This window comes from Pongo abelii, chromosome Y (genome assembly GCF_028885655.2).
Source record: "Pongo abelii isolate AG06213 chromosome Y, NHGRI_mPonAbe1-v2.0_pri, whole genome shotgun sequence".
Classification (NCBI taxonomy): domain Eukaryota; kingdom Metazoa; phylum Chordata; class Mammalia; order Primates; family Hominidae; genus Pongo; species Pongo abelii.
In genome coordinates this window covers 49,513,593-49,536,244 of record NC_072009.2, presented here as the reverse complement: position 1 = coordinate 49,536,244, position 22,652 = coordinate 49,513,593, and the positions used below count along the sequence as shown (strand labels likewise).

General features: G+C 35.9%; 1 protein-coding gene and 1 pseudogene across 1 annotated transcript; both read left to right on the top strand.

Annotated features, from left to right (window-relative positions):
• The first annotated feature begins 10,956 nt into the window (after nucleotides 1-10,956).
• On the top strand, nucleotides 10,957-11,747 carry LOC129053492 (testis-specific chromodomain protein Y 2-like). The gene has a single exon (XM_054545530.2). The coding sequence runs from the start codon at nucleotides 11,055-11,057 to the stop codon at nucleotides 11,745-11,747; it is 693 nt and encodes a 230-aa protein (XP_054401505.1). The 5' UTR covers nucleotides 10,957-11,054.
• A 108-nt stretch (nucleotides 11,748-11,855) lies between these two features.
• LOC129053491 (testis-specific chromodomain protein Y 1-like) lies at nucleotides 11,856-12,861 on the top strand (annotated as a pseudogene).
• Nucleotides 12,862-22,652: the final 9,791 nt, after the last annotated feature.

The window sequence follows — 22,652 nt, the reverse complement described above, 5'->3', positions numbered from 1 at the left end:
CCCAGTGAGATGAACCTGGTACCTCAGTTGGAAATCGAGAAGTCACCCATCTTCTTCCTTCAGGTCTTGAGCTGATCCCTATCCCTAGGATACAATCAAAAAGCATTCTTTTAATAAATACTAAAACTGTAAAGCTTCTTTTAATAAGTCAGCTTGTTCAATGGTGACATTGTAAACTAATTCCATACAAAAAAATCCTGTCATATATACACGTGTATATGTGCTTCAGTGGTCCATACACATCTATGTAAAAAAAAAAAAAAAAAAAAAAAAAGAAATTTTAAAGTACTTATTTTTCTACTTACTTAATTCCAAGCCTCTAGAACATATATCAGAGGAATTATTTAACAAATGGCTACCAATTAGTAAATACACTTCATTTCTTTAAAAACAAATGTGTATTATGTCTTCTTAGAAAATGACAATTTAAACTTTCAGAAATTTTTAGTAAATACTGGTTCTGTAATCATTGTAAAATGTACCCATGAACATCATGTTTAAATTTAAGTAATCTATAAAGCCTAGCTCCCTCAGTGAAAAAACTGTTACAGGTAGTAATAGTAATAGTAACAGTAATAATAATAAAATACTGCAAGCACTTTGAAAAATCAGGTCAGTCACAGGTTTCAATAAATATTTCTCTTTCACTACAAGCTTTACCTGAAGAACTTTGCTTCTACAAATAGTGCCAGCTTCTGTACACCACTTACTGTCTCCAATGCCTCAATTTCACACTCTCTGCATTTTTCCAAGAATGTGTCTTAACAGCAGAGCTCTCCTTTAGTATATTAAGCAAAAAAAAGTTAATCTTGCCTTTTCCTTTTAGGTATTCAATGACATTTTATTAATCTTGTAGGAAAAGCAAGCCCTATATGGGTAGGAGTTCTGCCAAGTGGAGAAGGCCCTAGCATCAACAACAGAGCCTACAGCTCAGGTGCTAAGTGGGAACTAAGGAAGCAGTGTAAATGTGGATAATTACCAGTTTGCTGCTAGTTGCTCACGTTCTGAAACAAATTTTTGATTCAAATGAAAAAGATTTTCCATTGTAGAAATTCACCTCCTTTTGGATCTATCTTAACATTTTTAGAAATTTTTCCTGTTACATCAGTTTCCTCATTTGTTGATTTTTGTTTTCTCTTACTGTCTAATATGCATTGCTTGTGAATGCATTATTTTATTATGTTCGAACGAGGCAGAGAACAAATAATTCTGATCAAAGATGCCCACTATGCAAACTGCTATCAAATTATTTTTTAAATGTGGGTGATAATTGAGCATTGGTTCTACTAACTAACTTTAGTGAAATTGAAAATCCTCTAACCCCAGCTATAATCCTTGAAAATTCGCTTTCATTTGGCTCACTTATTGTAATATCCTAGGATCATTCTTGACTATATTATGACTGGGATCATTCATGACTATATTATGCATACACATTGTGTTTTCTGAAGCACAATGTGTATCCATAATATAGTGTGCCAATGCACCTGTATGCACATGTATTATTGATGCCTTTCAAATGTACTAAGGATCAGCTCTATCCCAAATGCCATTCATTGACTTTTCTCCCTTGGTACCTCCAAAACAGAGGCTGACAAAGGTGTTATTTTTTGACATTCATGTATTACAAAAATGTTGAAAAAGTAATTGGAAGGAAAAACAGAGAAATAGAAAATATATTGTTTAATTTCTAATCATTGATTAACTGAACTGACCTTACTTTATTAATGTTTACCCTAAGTTGAATCAATGGAAATTATATACACTTTTTCAAATCCCTCTGCTTTATGGAAGCCAAAGTTGGAGTTAAGAAATCTTCAAAATATAATATCAAAGAGTTACAATTGTGAGCCACTAAAAATAATTTTATCAACAGATGTTTCAACACTGTTAACTTCTCAAAGGTGTCTGACACTCAAGATTTTAGTATATTTAGCAGCATTTCTAACCTCTCAGCAATAGATGCTAGTAAGAACCTTACCAATACCACTTTCAGTCATGAACCAGGGTTAGAGTGAAATCTAAAGTAAAATCTGCAGACCTATAAAAACCCCAGACAATCACGTGGACTGTCTGTTACATCTATGAGCTTATCCTCTATAATTTTTCCCCTTCTACAGTCTGCTGCAGCCACAGGTAGCTGGATTTTTAAAAACAATTCATACCAGCTTCCACCAGGAATCATTGTACTTATTGATCTTGCTGCATGCTTACATTATTTTCTTATTATTGTCTTTAGATATTTATTTGAAAGTCACTTTGTAAGCCACTTACTGTATATTTGTTTTACAAAAATCAAAGTGTGCTTTATAACAGAGAATCTTAATTCATACATTTTCTACAAAATTGATAATTTGACTTAAAAAAAAAACTTTCTAACATAACCACTAAAACAAAAACCTAACCTCTGGGATTCAAAATTAGAAGTGTAACATTCACTTTAAGTATTTTAAACAAGAGACAAAACATAAACCTCATAAATAACCATAAACTCTGAAATTAGAAAACACTCAGTGATTCATAGACAAAAATAAAAGCAAAACTGCAGGGATGGCAGTTTCAAAACATTCCAAGAAAAAAAAAAAGTTTCAAACCATCAAAGACACTCTGGACCCTGAAAATCAATAGTTTATATCAACCAAGTAAACATTTAATCCAGAAAGACAATTATAAAATCGTAAATTTTTTTTTCTTTAAGGATTGTTATATCACCTCCTAGGCACAAATGAAACCTTCAGAACTGAAGTCCACACTGTCAAAATGAGGACTTGATTCCTGCTCCTGGAAAAAGGAAAGAAGCCCTTATGTGCTAAATTGTATTTTTTTTCCCCAGTCTTTCTAGAGGACATATGAAAATTTGATAAAATAAACATTTATTTCTCCTTTGCCTAACTCAGAAGTCACTACTGATTGGAAATTCCAGGAATTTGTCACAAATATTTAAGTTGCTGTGTACAAAAATACGGTTTTTTTACACTAGGTTAAGCATAAACAGGAACAAAAGTTAGATTAGTATTTGTAAAAATCTGAGTATTCAAAAGCAGTTTAACATACTGAAGCACTTAGAAAAATCATGCATATTTTTACAACAGTAACATTCTAAAAGAAATGTAAAACAATATACTTTAACCCTCAAGTTTCTCTGTAGCTTCAGAGTGAGAAGAAAGTGAATGTTAGGAGAGAGAGATAAACAATCCCCCTGAGAGTTAAAGGAGAATGTTAATACATACCCTGTATTTAAAAGTGATAGTTTTCATATTGCTCTTATTCAAAGTGCCAATGGAATGCAAGCTAAGCTTTTAATAACTAACCCATTGCATTTCAGAAATAACAAAAAACATTCAGAGTTAGCACATTATGACATTTCAAATGCAGAGGTAACTTTCAGTGTTAGCACATTATGACATTTCAAATATAGTTTTCTGAAAAGCAGAAACACAAAAACAAACAGAAAGTTATAAACAATGTAAACTAAATGCAGGAATTAAGTGTGTCCCAAATTTTATAGACAAAGAACTAAAAACAGCAGTCTTAAGTAGGTCTAAAGAGAAATGATAGACAAATGATCAAAGAATCACATGAGAGCGTCAGTGAGACAAATTACAAAAGAACCCTTAAAAAAATGGGATAACTACCGAAATAAAGTCTATAATAAAGGGGTTTAACAGCACATTTGAGCAGGTAAATATTCGTTCAATCTGAAGGAATAAAAACTGAAAACACAGTCTGAGGATTAAAATTTAAAAAGAAAGTAAAAAAAAAAAAAAATCAAGAGTAAATAGAACACCATGAGGTGTACTGGTACATGCAATATGGACATCTGATAAATGAAGAATAACAGAAGCCAAAAATTTGTAAGGCAAAAATGGCTGAACATTTCCTGAACTTAAAAATCTCAATCTAAAGATGAAAGAGGACAAAAATCTTTAACCACAATATAGTCAATGATAGCCACATCAGAAAACATTATAGGCAATCAAGAGCCAATACAAAGAAAATTGTAAAAGCAGATAAGGAATAGCAATTTGCTAAGTACAAGAAGGTCTTGATTAAAGTAACAAATGATTGTTCAGCTGAAACCATGAAGTCAGAAGGTGGTGGGATATCGAAGTTTAACAGAAAAATGCTATCAAACCTGATATATATAACTGGTAAAATGAAATTCAAGCAAACATGTCTGGGTAAAGAAGAGCTAAAGGAAATTGTGACTAAAGCTTCTCTACAAGAAAAATGCTATTACTATTTCAACCCTGGCAAACTTAACTGTTAATGAACAGTCTGTGTGGACAGATATAATCACAAACAATAATATAAATTGAGAAGGATGGACAACTACAAGAGCAGCGTATTTTTACATTGTCGACATTAAACACTAAATTATTCGCACAAGTTAGTATTGTTCATAGTAGGCTATTTTAAGATTTCAATAATAATTGAAATCCCAAATACACCTAATTGTAATATAAAAAATACAACAGAAGGTTTTAAAATATTAGCCAAATTTTTTAAACGAGCAAAAAATAAATTCGGGATCAAGCAGAAGAAAGAGTGTATGAAAAACATGTAAGTCAACGTCAGAGTATGTAACATTTTACTTGTAAGAACTGTAAATGTGAGCTCTTGCTTAAAAAGTCACACATTGTTGCAAGTGTACATTTAAACGAAGGAGTCACATTTGTGACTTCTATGGGAGGCATGCTTTAGGTGTAAAGACAAATAGGCCAAAGTAAAATGATAGTAAATTCTGGGAAAGTTATGCAATGTACAACGGATCACCGTATATCTGTCTGTTCAAGTATACAATAGGTGCAGTGGAAGGATTAGTATGATGCAATTACTATAGAATTCCGAGTCTACATGAAGTTTTCCAGCTTCCAAAAAAAGATTTGCAAAGTAAATAAAAATTAAATTTCATCAATTTTCTAGCCCAGATCAGCAGCAGCTACTTATTCTTTATTAACCACCTCTGTGGGATGTGGCCTTCCAAATATTTCTGGAGCAGCTTACAAGAGCCATGGTAAACAGAAGGGACTCTGTCCTCCAAATCTCAGGAGGACTCACTTGCCGATTGCTGCTTCTGCTTATGGAGGTCCCGACAGAGGTGAATAGTCATTGTTTTATTCCCTAAACATTATGCAGGCTCTTTGTCCCTCTGTGCAACCAACTTTCAGTAGATTTAAAAAGCAAAAATATTTTTTTCCTGATTGTTCTTCTTTTTCTCTGAAGACATTTGTAGACTAAAACTTTCAAAATTAATCATATATAATTAATCATATATAAAATAATATATATTATATAATATAATATATTACATATTATATATAATATACAACATATTAAATTATACATTATATATAATATAGACTTATATATAGTATTATATATTATGTAACATAATATTATATATAATATCATATATAATTATATTATATTATATAATTAATATATACTATATATCATATATATCATATGATATATAATACATATATTATATATACTATATATAATATATGTATTATGTATAGTATATATGATATATATCATATATTGTATATTATATATCATATATACATATCATATGTAATATATAATATATTATATATACTATATCTGATATACTATATATGATATATAATATATCTGATATAGTATATATAAATCATATATATTAATTATATATACACACACAAATATATATATATATAAAATGAAATGTGGTTTTAACGATACATGCCCCAAAACAATGTGCCTCAAAAAAGACCCCAGAATAAGCTCACTACAGCTGATTTACAGGAGGGAAAGAGCCTATGTAATGAATAAACAAAACGCTACCAAACCATAGAAGTAGAAAATCTTATTTTCAAAGTTACAGCACTTTAAAATTTCAATGCTCTTTTTCACCCCCGGCAAAATCACAAACTACAGAGTGAAATAGGGAAGTATGTCTCATTTTAAGAACAACTACAAAAAAAACTACGAAAAAATAAGCTTTTTTGACAGCCCAAATGGCAGCCTTACCAAAATGTAATATTTAAAATTTAGATACTTAATAAGCTAATAGAATAAACAAAGAAGCACAAACAATTATGAACAAAAATTATTAATCTAAAGAGTAAAATTATTTTAAAACCTAAAGAATTCTAGAGATAAACTGTACAGTGAAATCGAGAAATATGGCTCATTTTAACAATTAAAAAGAAATTATGATCTGAAAGTTTTTTTAGACAGCCCAAATGGTGGTCTTACTAAAACATAATATTCAGAATTAAGTTTCAGAGTCAGCTAATAGAAGAAACAAAAGAAGCACAAAAAGTTGTGAACAAATTTAATTAAAAAAGTAAAATTATTTTAAAACCTAAAAGAGTCTAGAGATAAAAGTAAAAAAAAAAAATCACTACAGATATTTAAAAGCAGACTTGAGCTGGGGGAAGAACACACTATCAGCAAACCAAAGAAAGGGTGTTAATATTATTAAGTTAGGAAATGATAGAAAAAAAAGTAAAGTAATGAGAACAAAGCCTAAAATGCTGTGGAACACTATCAAGCAGCCATATTATGCATACTGGAATTTCAAAGGGTGACAAAAAGAATCAGGAAGACTATTTAGAAACAATAATGGTAAAGAATGTCAAACGCAACAAACTCCAAGTAAGAGAAACTCCAAGAAACAAACTCAAATTATATGATAATTAAACCCTTTGAAAGAAAGATAGAGAAACTCTTGGAAGCAACAAAAGAAGTGGCTAGTAACGTTCCAAGAACCCTCAAAATTAATCAGCAATCTTACCTGAAAACTCAGCGGACAGAAAGCAATAGATTAACATATTCCAAATGATGTAAGAAGAAACTTTTGAACAGAAATCTGATGTTCAAAACATTGTCCCTTATAAGTGAGGGAGAAATCATGACATTTCCAGATAAAAGCTGGGACATTTCACCAGTAGACTATCTTTTTAAAAAATGCCTTATAGGATACTTCAGAGTAAAATGAACAGACAATAAAGAGCGGTATGAATGAATATATATTACGGTAAAGATAAATGTAGAAGATATGATAAAACATAAAAAATAAGAGCGCACACCTCCACAATTTTTTTCCCATGTAATTTAAAACAAAAATATACTTAATAAAAATACTATAACTAACTTGTGTTTTTGACATACAATGCATAAAGGTATGATTTTGAGAACTCAATAAGAAAATCATGGGGGTGAAGCTATACAGCGTTAAGGGATTTGTGTGTTATTGAAAGTAAGCTAGTATAATCTTAAAAGTGGAATAACTTTAGAGTATTCAATGTAATCACAGTATCAATGACAATTAAAAAAGAAAAAGAATAACAGGCAGGTGTAAAGCTTTCTGTACCACACCAGAAAGTAGGAGATGTGGATTTAGTTACTCTCACTTGAGGCTACCAAGCCAGCTACCATGTACCATGAGACAAAGCCCAAGCTGTCCCACCAGGGTGTAAGTGTGGTGAGCCTAAAGCACATGGTATAGCTGCTATTTCAAACAATTTTCACTACACCAGTGGCGATGAAATAGAATAGGCTCATCCATATGCAGAACCTGGTGAAGAACTGGAGGCAGAAAGAAGTGGATTACAGGTGTGACCCTGTAATCCCAGCACTTTGCAAGGCTGGGGCGGGCAGATCACGAGTTCAGGAGATTGAGACCATCCTGGCTAATACAATGAAAACCTGTTCCTACTAAAAATCATAAAGTTAGCCAGGTGTGGTGGCAGGCCCCTGTAATCTCATCTACTCTGGAGGCTGAGGCGGGAGAATCACATGAACCCAGGACGCGGAGGTTGCAGTGAGCCAAGATTGTGCAACTGTGCCACTGTACCCCTGCCTGAGTGATAGCTCAAGACTTTGTCTAAAAAAAGAAAAATAAATAAAATTTGGTGTTGGAAAGGTTAGGAAGAAACAGTATGACACTTGGGAACCAGAGCAGCACTGGGGAAAAATGTATATATGACTTTAACAGATGACAGACTAAAAAACAGAAAAAATAAAAAAGTGGCATGGACCAGAACAACTAGAACTTTTTCAAACAATACCAGAAGATGAACTTCTATATCTACCAAGCCCAACTTTTCTAAGAATGCTCCTAAAACTCTAGCGTCTGGCCAACACCACAAATTCAAAAGCAGCCAGTTATGTGCTGCCAGCCAGAATGTTAGCAGTAATCCAGGGTCACGTCTGTCTGACGCAAAGAATATGGAGCTACTATATTCAACTATCAAGAAAGACACTTGCCCCTCACAGCCCTAGTCACAAAAGAACACAGTGAGTGGCATTCAGGAACTCAAGAATCTGGACCCTATTGCAGCAGATCAGCAGGATACAGTGGTCTTCAAGGAGGAGGAAGGGAATCTCATCAGGGCTTTATCAGATCCCAGGGCAGGACAGTGTGGAATAGAGAACAAGACCCAGATTCACCCACTGTTTTCTCAGAAGTCTGGCTCAGTTACTGCTTCCATGGCTGCAGACTCAGCTACCAAAAAAGCTACAGTGTTATTAATGGGGCTATTAGCAGCCAATGGAGAAACAGACATGCTTATATTAGTTGCAAGAGTGAAAGGTGGACAAAGAAATGTTACTGACAATGGCAGAGACCAGCCTTTTATCAAGAAGATGTACTTCACCAGAGGGCTAACAGAAAATGCCAGCACATACAGATATATTGTAGTGAAGAAAGAGGATGGATTCACCCAGATGTTGCTATAAACTAGATCAACATACAAAAATGCACTGAATATAGAAGTAATTAAAGAAATGGTTAATGCTCAGAATAGGGCTGCTGTGGGTGGGAGCAAGCTTGTGCTGTTCAGTGCAGGTGGAAGTGTCCTTTGCTGTGGTCTCGATTTTGAGTACTTTCTGAAGTATTTAAGGAAGGACAGAAACAGAACAAGCCTTGAAGTGGTGAACACCATCAAGAACACTGTGAATAATTTCAATCAATTTTAAAAGCCTATTTTTATATCAGTCAGCAGCCCATCCTTTGGAATAGGTGCATCCACACTGCCTCTTTGTGATTTCTTCTGAGCTAATGAAAAGGCTTGGTTTCAAATCCCTTATATGACATCTGGACAGAGTCCAGATGGCTGTTGTGTTACTTTAGCTCCTACTTGAACTTTGCATCGTCCAGCCTCCTTAATTATTGTGACCATGAGACATTGCTTCATCCTTTGATTGGTCCCAGCCCAAGGTCTCGGGCCAAGCTGTCACTTCAGCTCCTTTCTTGGTCCAGGGCAAAGTTCCAAGGCTGAGACTTGTAGCTTCTACAAATCATCACTTCAGCTCCAGGTGAATCCAAGACCAAGTTTCAGGGCCAAGCCGAATAATGCTTACTCCAAAAACACTAAGCACATTCCTTTACTTCTCTGCCTTTAGAAACTGTAAAGCACAGTCTCATAATAGGTAAACCACTCACATTCCACCCCCATTGTGAAGAGTTTTTTACTTTCACTTGTAAAAGTTTTGATTCAACCTTTTTGCATCCACCCTCCTTAATTTTCTTGGCCATGAGACAAAGAACTCTGTGTGATACCTCACATTTAGAGATTTCTAGATTGTAGTGCACTAATGAGACCACAATGATTGAAGTCTGGGAATTGAGCTATGGGATGCATCAGCCTTGCGAGACCAACTGACAAACTGTCCCCACACTGTGATACATACCCTTGGGGGCATTCACCCATATAGTGGTCATGAACAGAGTCTGAAAAGGGGCAAGGTAAATTGATACAGCCTAGAAACCTGAGGGACACCATCAAGCAGCCACACATATGCATTTTGAAAGATCGGAGGAAGAGACAAAAGATCATGGAGACTATTTAGCAAAATAGTCATAAAGAATGCAACAATTTAAGACAATAAGTAAGCACCCAAGAAGCTCAACAGACTCCAAGTAACAAAAACTCAAAGAAACAAACGCAAAGTTACCTGATAATTAAACTGTCTAAAACAAACACAAAGAGAATCTTGAGGATTTTCAAAGGAAGTAGGGGAAGTAGCTAGTCATGTAAAAGGGACCCTAAAAATAGACAGTGGATTGCTTATCTTAACAACCACTGAAAAGCAGTAGATTACTTATCTGAAAACTAAGACGATAGAAAGCAGTAGACTAATATGTTCCAAGTGATGTCAGAAAAAACTGTCAAACCTAAACCTTATGATCCACCAAATTGTCCATCAAACGTGAGGGACACATTATGACATTCCCACATAAAAGCTGGCACCCTTTTCAAGTAGACTACCCTTTAAGAAATGTCTCATGGAGTACTTCAGGGTAGAATGGACAGACACTCAAAAGCAGTATGAACAAACAAAGGTTAAGGTAAAGATAAATATATGTACAAATATATAAGATGCAACATTTGGCCGGGCACGGTGGCTCACGCCTGTAATCCCAGCACTTTGGGAGGTTGAGGTGTGTGGATCACGAGGTCAGGAGATCGAGACAATCCTGGCTAACACGGTGAAACCCAGTCTCTCCTAAAAGTACAAAAAATTCGACAGGCAAGGTGGCAGGCGCCTGTAGTCTCAGCTACTTGGGAGGCTGACACAGGAGAATGGCATGAATCCGGGAGATGGAGCTTTCAATGAGGCAAGATAGCACCACTGAGCTCCAGCCTGGGTGACAGGGTGAGACTCCATATCAAAAAGAAAAAAAAAAAATTAACAACATGCACCTCCACAAGTTGTTCTCCACGTACCTTAAAACACAAATATATTTAATTTAAAAAAGCACTTCTAATTTGTGTTTTTGACATAAAATGAATAAAGGTATAATTTTGAGGACTCAGTAAGTGAAATAGTGGAGGTAAATTATACAGGAGTAAAGGTTTTGTATGTTACTGAAGGAACGCTAGTGTAACATTAAAAATGTTAGAACATTAGAATGTTCCATACAATCGTCATAGCAACCACAATTAAACAAACAAACACAAAGGAGTAACAGGAAGGAAGAAAGCTTTCTGTTCTACACCAGAAGGTTGTGGCTGTGGATTTAGCTACTCTCACCTGAGGCTACTGAGCAAGCTCTCATGCACCATAGCATAGCTGCTATTTCACACAATTTTCAATACACCAGTGGTGATGAAATAGAAGAGGTTCATCCATACGCAGAAGCTGGTGAAGAACTGGAGGCAGAAAGGAGTGGCTATGTAGAGACACAACTGAAACAATGTTGGCACAGCAACTGCTCCAATCCTGTCTCTTTCCTCATGGCTTCCCAGGAGTTTGAGGTTGAAAGTATTGTTGACAAAAGACAAGATAAAAATGGGAATACAGAGTGTTTGATTCAGTGGAAAGCTTACGACAAACAGGATGACACTTGGGAACCAGAGCAGCACCTCACGGACTGTGAAAAATGTATACATGATTTTAATAGACGACAGACTGAAAAACGGAAGAAACTGACATGGACTAGAACCAGTAGAATTTTTTCAAACAATGCCAGAAGAAGAACTTCCAGATCTACAAAAGCGAGCTATTCTAAGAACTCTCCTAAAACGCTAGTGACTGATAGACACCACAGATCCAAAAATAGCAAGTTATTTGCTGCCAGCAAGATCGTTAGGAGGAAGGCAGCTTCAATTCTCTCCAACACACAGAATATGGAGATAATAAATTCAACTATCAAGATCCTTGCACCTGACAGCCCCTTTAACAACAAGAAAACTGTGAGTGGCTTTCAGAAACATGGGAAACTGGACCCTGTTGCAGCAGATCAGTAGGACACGGTGGTCTTCAAGGTGACAGAAGGGAAATTCCTCCAGGACAATTTATCACGTCCTGGTGCAGAACAAACTGGAACAGAGAACAAGACTCAGATACACCCACCAATGTCACAGATGTCTGGCTCAGTTACTGCTTCCATGGCCACAGTTTCAGTCATCCAAAAAGGTATAGTGGTATTAATAGACTCATTAGCAGCCAATGGAACAACAGAGGTGCATACCTCAGTTTCAAAGGTGAAAGGTGCGCAAAGAAATATTACTGATGACAGCAGAGACCAGCCTTTTATCAAGAAGACGTACTTTACCGTAAGGTTAACAGAAAGTGCCAGCACATACAGAGACATTGTAGTGAAGAAAGAGGATGGATTCACCCAGATAGTGCTATCAACTAGATCGACAGAAAAAAAATGCACTGAATACAGAAGCAATTAAAGAAATGCTTAAAGCTCTGAATAGTGCTGCTGTGGATGACAGCAAGCTCGTGCTGTTCAGTACAGCTGGAAGTGTCTTTTGTTGCAGTCTTGATTTTGGGTACTTTGTGACACACTTAAGGAATGACAGAAACAGAGCAAGCCTTGAAATGGTGGACACCATCAAGTAATTTGTGAATACTTTTATTCAATTTAAAAAGCCTATTGTTGTATCAGTCAATGGCCCTGCCATTGGACTAGGTGCATCCATCCTGCCTCTTTGTGATCTCGTGTGGGCTAATGAAAAGGCTTGGTTCCAAACCCCTTATATGACCTTTGGACAGAGTCCAGATGGCTGTTCAACTATTACATTTCAAAAAATGATGGGTAAAGCATCTGCCAATGAAATGTTATTTGCTGGGCGAAAGCTGACAGCACGGGAGTCATGTGCCAAAGGCCTGGTCTCTCAGGTATTTTTGAGTGGAACTTTCACCCAAGAGGTTGTGATTCAAATTAAGGAGCTTGCCTCATATAATCAAATTGTACTGGAAGAATCTAAGGCCCTTGTTCGCTGTAATATTAAGTTGGAGTTGGAACAGGCCAATGAGAGAGAGTGTGAGGTACTGAGGAAGATCTGGAGCTCAGCCCAAGGGATAGAATCCATGTTAAAGTATGTTGAAAATAAAACTGATGAGTTTTAATTGTCAGTCTGTCTGCTTAGGACGCGAGAACTAAGCTGAACCAAATGCATCATGAGTTGCAAGATGCCCTAATCCATCTTCACAGCCCAAAACAGTTTCACCCATAGCTAAGGCTTGGAAACAAAACCGGAAATGTCCAAGCCAGGTATTGAAATTATTACATCATTTTTAAGCACTGTAGTTTTAAAAGAAATAATAAAACAGCTTGTTTGCCCAAATGTGGTTATTTTATGCTCACATAAACTCAAATATAAAAGCAGACTGTTGGGTACTAGATTCTTCTTGGAAGCCCTAATGTGTATCTATGGCTACTACTATATATAAGACCAGAGTTGTGTTTTATTGGATGTTTATGACAGAGAATCCTGTAATAATGTTGATTTTTCTTATTTTTGTATGCTACAATACCTCTACTGGGTTATAAGGCAGCCTTAGCTTCCCTCCCAGAAGGACACAGAACTGTATGAGATGGTGCCCTTGACTTTACAGTGGCACAAGCACTTCAGAGACACACAATTATAAATTAAAAGACTTTTCTTTTAGAATAAATATTTCTGGCACAAAATTCACTGATGATCATTCTCCTAAACTGAACATATGACTAGAATTTGTGGTGAGATAACACTTGATTTTATTTTCCTTTATAAATGCCTAGTTCTTACCCAGTTAACAAAAGAAAACTTTATCTCTCTAAAGTAAAACTTGTTGCACCTTATTAGTGAATTATGGAATCATTTTTGTGGAAATATCCAGGTTCTAATGTTTGTAATGTGAAGATTTAGGTTACCTTAGAGTGTGCTCTTGTTAATAAGTTAAAATTCTGGACACATTATTAAAGGCAGAAACTTCTTTCAAAACAAAGACACCTACACTCTGTATGGCCTTTAAAAGTATCAGTGTCTCTTTTTATGAGCACACAAATTTCTAGAACACTGTATGTGTTCAGTTACCCAAAAGCTCTATGAATACTGTCTTGCTGATTTTTATCGAGGCTCCATTACATAGGCATAATTGAATAATCCACCGGCCACTGGTGATGAATGTCATCTTTGTCACAAGATCTCTAGGGTGTCGCTTCACCAGCCAACAGTCTCTGTGGATGATGTCACCTTTGTGCAAGTTTCCCTTGAGCCTGCTTGTCTAATTTTACACACCCATCTTACAGCCTGCACTCAACTCAAACTATGGGCTTAGGTTTCAGTTTGCTATGGATGTGCCAGGCACAGAATGGAGGCAGATGCATGAGTGAGTGTTGGTTGAGTCCAGCCACTGCACACAGTTTTGCATGTTATCTGTGATGAGGTAAGCAGGTCAGGTGCTCGTACAGGTGACAATTCCCTGCAGATCTTTAGGTGAATCAGGCATACCACAAGCTTTCTCTTCTGCAGGCACTGAAGAATGCAGTGTCATCCAAAAAAGAATAAATGCCAGAAAATGCAAAGACCCAAAGACGTCATCTCAGCCCTGGTTTGGGAAAGGTTTAGATCTAGGATATCTAAAGGGCAAATGTCCTGCTTTCTTTTTTCTTCTACTTTTCTTTTTTTCTTTTTCTTATCTATGGAATCACTATGGCTTAAATTAGGTTTTTCAAAGGGCTGTGTCTCTCTTTCTACTGGAGATTAGGATCTTGTCTTTTCTTCACTCTTTCTCTCTTTGACTGCTTTTCTCTCTTTGACATGCTATAGAAGAAATGTGTTTTGGCCCAGCATCTTTCTGTTGACTGTAGGGCTATTTGTCAGAAACAGTAAGATTTTGGCTTAGCAATAACATAACGTCTTCCTATTTAAGACCCCCCAAAAAAGGGCTAGATATTAGGGAGTCTCTATATATGTATTGATGTATCATAAAACTTCCCCAAGTCTTTATTTATTTAAGGCACTGTAATGAAAAAGAAACTTGCACTTTACTGGCACCTCATTCATTGAGCATTTCCTATAGGGGTAGTAAGGAACATGGAGGGTTGGATGTAAAAACTGGAAAAGCTGATGATGATGCGACTAAAAGATTCTCTACATCAAGAAGATGAGAAAACCTGGAGTAAGAAAATTTTGTTTTGATTGTTTCCAGGGAGAATGTTTCTCTGATGTTTGTGAGTTGTTTCTTGTGGGCTTTTCTGATATGACTGCTAAGAAGGCATGAACAATTTTACAATATTTACAAAGATGTTGGTTGTTTCACGGGGCAAAAAGCCTTGCACGTAGGAAACTTCAAAGAATGTGCCTTCAACCCTCAGAAACTTTCTAGGTCTTCAATAATATTGACAAAGAAAAGCAATATAGTTGTGGTGGATTATTGGGAAAATTTCCACAGGCAGAGAAACAGCCTGGACTATCAGGCTGCAGAGAGAATTTTAAGAATCCTGTACAATCCCATGGCCCAACCAAATAATTTTTTTTTTAAAGCCCAACTTTTCTGTGTGTGTGCTTAAGACATGCCCACAGCTACTCAGATAAAAAAACAAGACCACGCATTAAAATGTTGTGTCTTTTGTGTAACCAGATTGCTTCCAGGAAATAGTCTCTTTTTCAGAACATGTACATATTGGACTCCAGTGTGTTACAAAGGGCACCTTATATTACCAAACATGCTTCAGGCTCTGAGCCAAATTTCTGTAAATTATTATTTTAGCCTCTGGTCTCATGCCAAGGTCCTGGGCCATGCTTTCACTTTAGCTCTTGTGTGGCTCAGGGCCAAGTCCCTGAGCCAAGCTGAGTCATTGCATCAGCTATTAATAGTTCCAGGCACAAGGACCCAGGAAAGATAAGTAGTACTTTCTTCAAAAGTAGTTAGTACATTTTCTTTCTTCTGAGTCCATAAAAATATCAGATTCTTTCTCAGAGTGGGCGACTGACTCTACTCCACCAGAAGTTAACATATTACACATTTGCTATCATCTCCCCTTTTGCATTCATAATTTTTAATTTTCTTGAGATTAAAAAAATCTGTGTGTCACCTGATAGATTTTGGTTCACGGGGGCACAGCAAGGTTTGTTTTTGGTTCATGGACTGGGAAAGGCTTTAATTAAAAAGGTCACTAGTAGCTGGGCATGGTGGCTCATGAGTGTTATCACAGCACTGTGGGTGGCCAATGCAGGCAGATCACAAGGAGATCGAGATCGAGATGATCCTGGCTAACATGGTGAAGCTCCATGAAGTCTATTAAAAATACAAAAAATTAGCTGCATGTGGTGGTGGGCACCTGTAGTGACAGCTACTTGGTAGGCTAAGGCAAGAGAATGGCATAAATCCCAGAGACGGAGCTTGCAGTTACCCAAGATCTTGCAACTGGACTCCAGCTTAAGTGACAGAGTGAGAATCCGGTAAATAAAAAAGGTGAGTAGGAGTGCAATTCCAAACTACTTACATTCATATCTGCAGCTTGTCTTCTATTTGCATTCACATCTGCCCCTCGTTCTCTGTGTTTGTTTCTTTGTTTCTTCTTTTTTTAATTTCTGAAGAGCAAGGAAAGCTCTGGGCAAGTGCCAGGTAAAATCCGATAGATTGCCTGCCATTCTTACAAAGCTTAGGAGAAAGGGATGTTGGGAGACACATTGGCAGTCTCCTTTCACCCTCCACTGTTGAAAATGTTTCCTCTGTTCCAACTATTTTCTTTCACAGAGGATCCAGCTGTCACATAGGACTGAAAGGATATCTAAGTTAATTGAAGATTTCTGGATAAGACTATATCACGGTGTTATGTGAAGACCTCAAAACTAACTCGTTTCTGACAGTCTGTCAGAGTATTGCCACCAAAAATTTCAGGCTCTTCTGTGGCATTTTATTTATTTATATTTTGCATTGTGTTGCTAATATCCCTCCTGTTTCATCTTTGTATGCAATGTTGTGATCTGGAGATGTAAGCTCACTGGTAAAAGTCAGTCATTAGAAATATAATTCAAAGAGTTGCTATTTTGTGATTTTTTTCTTTCAAATAGGAAGAATTCAAATTTGTGATCTAAACATTTTTATTTGATAAGGATCTTTTTGTCCGCCAATGATAGATATTCACGTCACTGTAGGGAATGGCATACATTCAAATAAAATTTCTCTTTTTTTGGCTGGTTATTTCTCTTTAAAAAGATGCACACAACCATATATATCTAAAGAGATTCTTTGTGAGACACATCTTTTTCCTGAAGAGAAACATACTGTGGGGACAGGTGATGATCGTTAACCTTCTTTTTCTCACTTTTGAGTATATAAACCCGGGATTCAGCATTTTCATGGAACATTTTAGATCTTAAAATGCAACCTAGTGAAATGAGCTTTTTCTCTGTGGGGAAGCCTTGCCAGTACTTTGCACAAAACCCTTGGTTTTTTAACTCCTCTCTCTCCTATATCTCTCTAATAGTAATAAGACTCTGTGCCCTATCAGAAAACAGAAAATTTCCACTTTCAATAATCAGAAAGAAGGTGCCTTTGAGAGACACACTTTAGCTAAGTACGGTCTTATGAAAGCCAGCCATACAAGCTTTACTTGTTTTGAGGCACACCTTCTTCCTCCAGCAGCACTGACATTTAAACTAACAGATAATTTTATGTTTCAAAGTCAATTGATCTTATTTCCTGCAATTTCAATATTTTTTTCTAAGCCATAGCAAGGCAAGCCACAAATAGCATTAAAATTCTTACTCTATACAACTGTCTTGCTAGAATCCAATGACTATACCATCTTTTTTTTAGGTTCCCAAGTTACTTTGGTTATCTTCTGGGTTGAGTAGACTTAAGAAATCAACCAGGAATCACCAGTGGAGAGCTAAAGCCTGTGTAGGTAAACGTTACTTGTCCTGGTCTCTAGTTCCTCTGGAACTGTGGGTGAAGGTTTAGCTTGCATCCATGGGGGACAACTATGTCCATCACCAGACTCAGAAAAGACAAGAGGAATGCAAAAACAAGGAATATCCTATCTTTCTATTCAGTCAGGGCTATTTCAAAAGGGGGAAAAAGGTAATAGGAAGATTTTTTTCTATATTTCTTTAGAAAGTTCACAAACTATCTGCAGTGTGCACTTCTCTAGATTACTGTCTGAAACACAGAAATTTCATTGACTGTGAGACTCTGAAAAAAGAAAGTGGCTTATTTATGTATTTGTTGCTCAAGGGCATGACAGCCCTAAGAACTCCAGGACAGACATGCCTAGCTTTCTGAGGGAAGTGTTCATTTTAGTACTATTCAACAGATACATCTTTTCTTCAGACGGCAAAGAAAAGAGTTTGATTGTTTCTTTTTTTATTCAACCTTGCTTTGACTTGGGACAAAACCCAGATCTTTCTAAGCATGGTAAAACTGATTCTGCCCTCTTGGCAGTCATAACAGGCAAATTTCAGAGAGATAATTCATTAAGTCAGAGACAAGCCCCTGAGGATCACTCAAATATATCTTCTAAATGCCCTACATGCCACCCTCATTTAGAACCTCCAAGAGCCTTTTCATCAGCTTGTCTTCTGGTGCCACTAAAGAAAACCCAACCTCACTGTTGCCCCTGCAGAAAATACTCCATAGATGTGATACTAGTATAGTAGAAATTTTCTTCTCATTGTAGGGACTTAGATAAAAAAATGAAAAACATAAGCAAATGCCCCTGAGGACCCCAGTGGACATACAGAGATATTTCAAAATCTAACTCAAGTGCTTAATCGTACCTGAATAGATGACACATTACTCCTAAACCAAACCCTAACTGTTGCCATAAAGCACGCAGCTTTACAGAGAGCAGAGTTATCCATGGATCAACCACATGTCTTTTACAAAATATTGAAAAAGGGAGGGTGGAAAGGAAAAAAAAGTTGAATTGATAACAGAATTCTTATTCATAATAGGAAACGATGGACTGCTGATAACTCGATTGGAATCTTATTGATCCTATAGCAGACTGAAAAAAAATTAGTGAGTCTACTGGAAGGCTTATTAGTGAACAGTACAAAACTTCATAATTATTCTAAACTATTCATAATAGGTTAAAAACACATAAAAATTATACAGGCTTTTTAAAAATCCTGAGAGAGGCTTTAGTGAAACACATGTTCCTACCTCCCTATTGAGTTAAGATAAAGTTAATCTTAAGAGAAAAGTTTATTACTCAAACAGACCCTGACATCAAAAGAAAGCTGCAAAAATATGTCATAGATTCAAATAATATTGTTCTTTTAACAATGCACCAGGATGTAACAGCCTTTCTTTCATTTCAGATAACACTAAGAGTCTTTTCTTTTACATTTAAGAAAATTAAGGATTGTAGACAAAGGAAGCTGTTTGGAGCAAAAGTTCAAATAAGTGGCAAAAGAAGCTCTCTGCCAGCAGAGATAGAAGCTTGAATAAGTTGTCCACTGGAATTTAAGGTTTTTATGGCCTAAAAAATAAAGATATATACTTAGTTTGCAAGCTGTCTTGGAGAATGTGTGACTTAGCTTTGCACAGGCCCAGGACCTATTAGACAGCTTAACCCAGGCACTTTGCCTGGGAGCAGTCTGAAGTGGTAATTTGCAAAGACTGCTTAGCTTGGCACAGGACCTAAAGTAAAAGCTTGTCCTGGGATGCTGGCTCAGGAATAATCAGGGACTGAAATGATGATTCATATAGGTTGAGCAACCAGTCAAATACAAAAAGAAATATTCAGCCATTACCCACTAGATCTCACTGGGTTTATGCCCACAAAAAAAAAAAAAAAAAAAAAAAAAAAAACTTGGTTTTCGGAAAGCCCTCTGAGTATACAGAAAACAGCATGCCTATGCCAGGCATTGGTTCCCTCATCTGAATGAGTGAGAGGTTTGTACAAGATTTTATCTGAATGGACTGAAAGTTCTGCTACTTCTGTTGCTGCAGCCATACTATCAGGCACAACCTTCTGTGTTAGATCCCTTAGTGGTGCCTACACTTTTTTGGCCTGATTATTATGTTGGAATCAGGCCCTTAGCTGTTGATTGGGGGTCTTCTAGAAACCATTGCCTTGCTGTTTTTGTATGGAAAGCTAGCTAAGTTGTCTTTGTCTTCCCTCAGAAATGAAAACTCTAACTTCTCTTAGGAGTTTGGGTATTGGTCTTTCCGGATGCTTTCTGCTGGAGAAGAGTGTTGTGTAGAAAACAGTAGGTAGGATTCTACTGAGGGTTGGTTTAAGCGTTTGTAGAAGAAAGATATGTTAATGCATGGTGTAATTTGCATTACATTTTAAGGTGTGATAGACTTAAGGCAAAAAAAGAAAACCAGTTTTGATTATTAGAAAAAGCATATCACAACGAGACAAGGAGAGTAAGAACAACTGAAATACTTCAAGGCTGCTAACATGCCCGTATAATTGTGGCTATATTTATACCTGTTAAGATTTTGTTACATGAGACTTGGGTTTATTTAGCTTTCTTGATTTGATCCTTCAAAGCAAAAATTCTGTTACAGGAACGATATTTTCTTCTATTATCTGAAAATATTTGTGGAACGCATTCCCAGAATTAGAATATTGTTCTAGATTTCTCTATTACTCATATCTTTCTGTTTTCCAAGAACTGTAGCTGGACCTCACCAGTTGGTGGACAGAAAAAAATAAATAAATAAGAAAGGTTAATTAAAATTGTAAGAAAATCTTAAAAACAACTTATAAAGTGAGAAATTGCTGATGGGGTGTGACAGGCTTTGAGACACATATCTTTTTTCTAGTCCTAATTTTTGTTAAGAATGAATCATGATAAACTTTAGTCATTGGCAAAACAGACATGTCTTACACTTAGCCACACAATTTTTGTACAGTGCTGTGAGAAATACCTTTACATGGGATTTCCTCATGGGCTTTTATGAATCTCTATTCTACAAGGAATATTAAATAGGACATTATAAAGCTGAGTCCAGCCATAGGTTTGACCCTTAGATACATATTATTTGGAAGAACTCCTCTGTTTTTTGAGATTCCAACTGCATGTGGTTCCTAGGCCTGATAGGAAGTGGTTTTTTTTTTTTCTTACCACAGACTAGAAGACCTGTATTGGGACTGTGTAAACAAAGTATAAGGCTGGGTTTCTTAGAGGGCTTTTATTGGTTCTAAAAGTCAGATGTAATTCATTAAGGAAGGCACGCTCTTCCAGTCAAAGCCTTTGAAAATCAACCAGCTTATTCTATTGGGTTATGTTGCAAATGAAAATACATTTTTTGTAGCACTGATTAAAACAATTATATTGCTGTAAGTTAAGAAAAATCACACACATTTTCCGAATTTTAGAGGACCTAGGCATAGAGAAAAAAAGTGTATTCCATGTTTTTTTAACTGGAGTATACCAATTGACAGTGTTAAAAGCTGTAACTAGTTTAAAAGAAAGTGCACTTGACTTCAAAAAACAAAACAAGAACTAGAAATGTTCTAAAATAAAGGTAAAGAGATTGCTTCATTCTTCTGTCAGTTTAGTCTATTTTAACTTTTGTCCTACTTGATACTTATAAGCGTTTTAGCTATTCCTAAGTTCTGTAAATTTTCCTGTTATAAAAAAACCTACAGTTGACAACAGCCGATAAAGCTCTACAGCTAATTTTAAGCCATTATTCTTGATGAAGATTAAATGTCTGTAAATGACAAAATGTCTAGTGTGGTTAGAAACAGAATAGGCAAAGACATTTGGTTACTTCTGTGGTTTACAACAGCTTAACATAATCACCTTAATTAAAATTGATAGCACATTTTCAGATATTAAGAACATGAAAAACCCAATGTGGTTTTGAGACCTGTGTTAGTATTACTCACTAAAATATATTCTGAAAAAATAAAATATTCCCATCAAAATCACATGTGTTTAAATATGTTTTATAATACTATTTAACTTTTTTATATGCCCCAGGGGCTCTATGAGGCATCAAAAACACAGGTTTCAGAAAACACATCATTGAGATTAAAATTTTATTCTGGGAAGCCTGCCAAATATTTTAGAGGATTAAGACATTTAATGTTATGATATCCAATTCCAGATTTCCATAAATCATTGTTTTTGCCAAAATACAGTTGGTAGAAATGTTTGAAAGGGCAGAAACATTTTTATCAGCCTTCAACATTACATAATAATCTCTTTCAGAATGACAAATTTTCCCCTTGTAGTTATCTCCCAATATTAACCCTAAGCTTAATGAAAACTTATGTAAAATTATATTTAACCTGAGAAAGATTGACAAAGAGGTGAGATTTTCACAAACTTATTACAACGTTTTAACAACCTTCTGCAAATTTGCTAAAGAGAAGATTAATGTTTCAAGAAATTTTTCTTGTGTTTTCACTTCAATGCTTAATGGCAGAAAAAAAAAAAAAACATCCTTTTCAATCTAGTGCCTGGGTGCACAGAGTTTTCTTTTGCAAGATTAATTTTTTTAAAGCTATTTTCACAGTTTGAGTAAACAGTTAGCTTTATTTTCGTTAATTAAAGAAAATCCTTTACCTCTAGGCAAAATGTACATTTCCATGTCTTTCTAGAATTTATTTTCACTACAAGCAACTTTTACTTTTCTACCACACCTGGAGATTAAATTCATATACAGTATTCTCAATTACACATTATAATAATACCTTTTAACAATTAATAACTTGAGGGAAGCCAGAGAGAAAGGTCGGGTTACCCACAAGGGGAAGCCCATCAGACTAACAGTGGATCTGTTGGAAGAAACTCTACAAGCCAGAAGAGAGTGGGGGCCAACATTCAACATTCTTAAACAAAAGAATTTTCAACCCAGAATTTCATATCCAGCCAAACTAAATCTTCCTAGGTGAAGGAGAAATAAAATGCTTTACATACAAGCAAATGCTGAGAGATTTTGTCACCACCAGGACT

Excerpts from the sequence above, each read along its gene's own strand:
- LOC129053492 (XM_054545530.2), top strand. The coding sequence starts at position 11,055 with ATGCACCATAGCATAGCTGCTATTTCACACAATTTTCAATACACCAGT.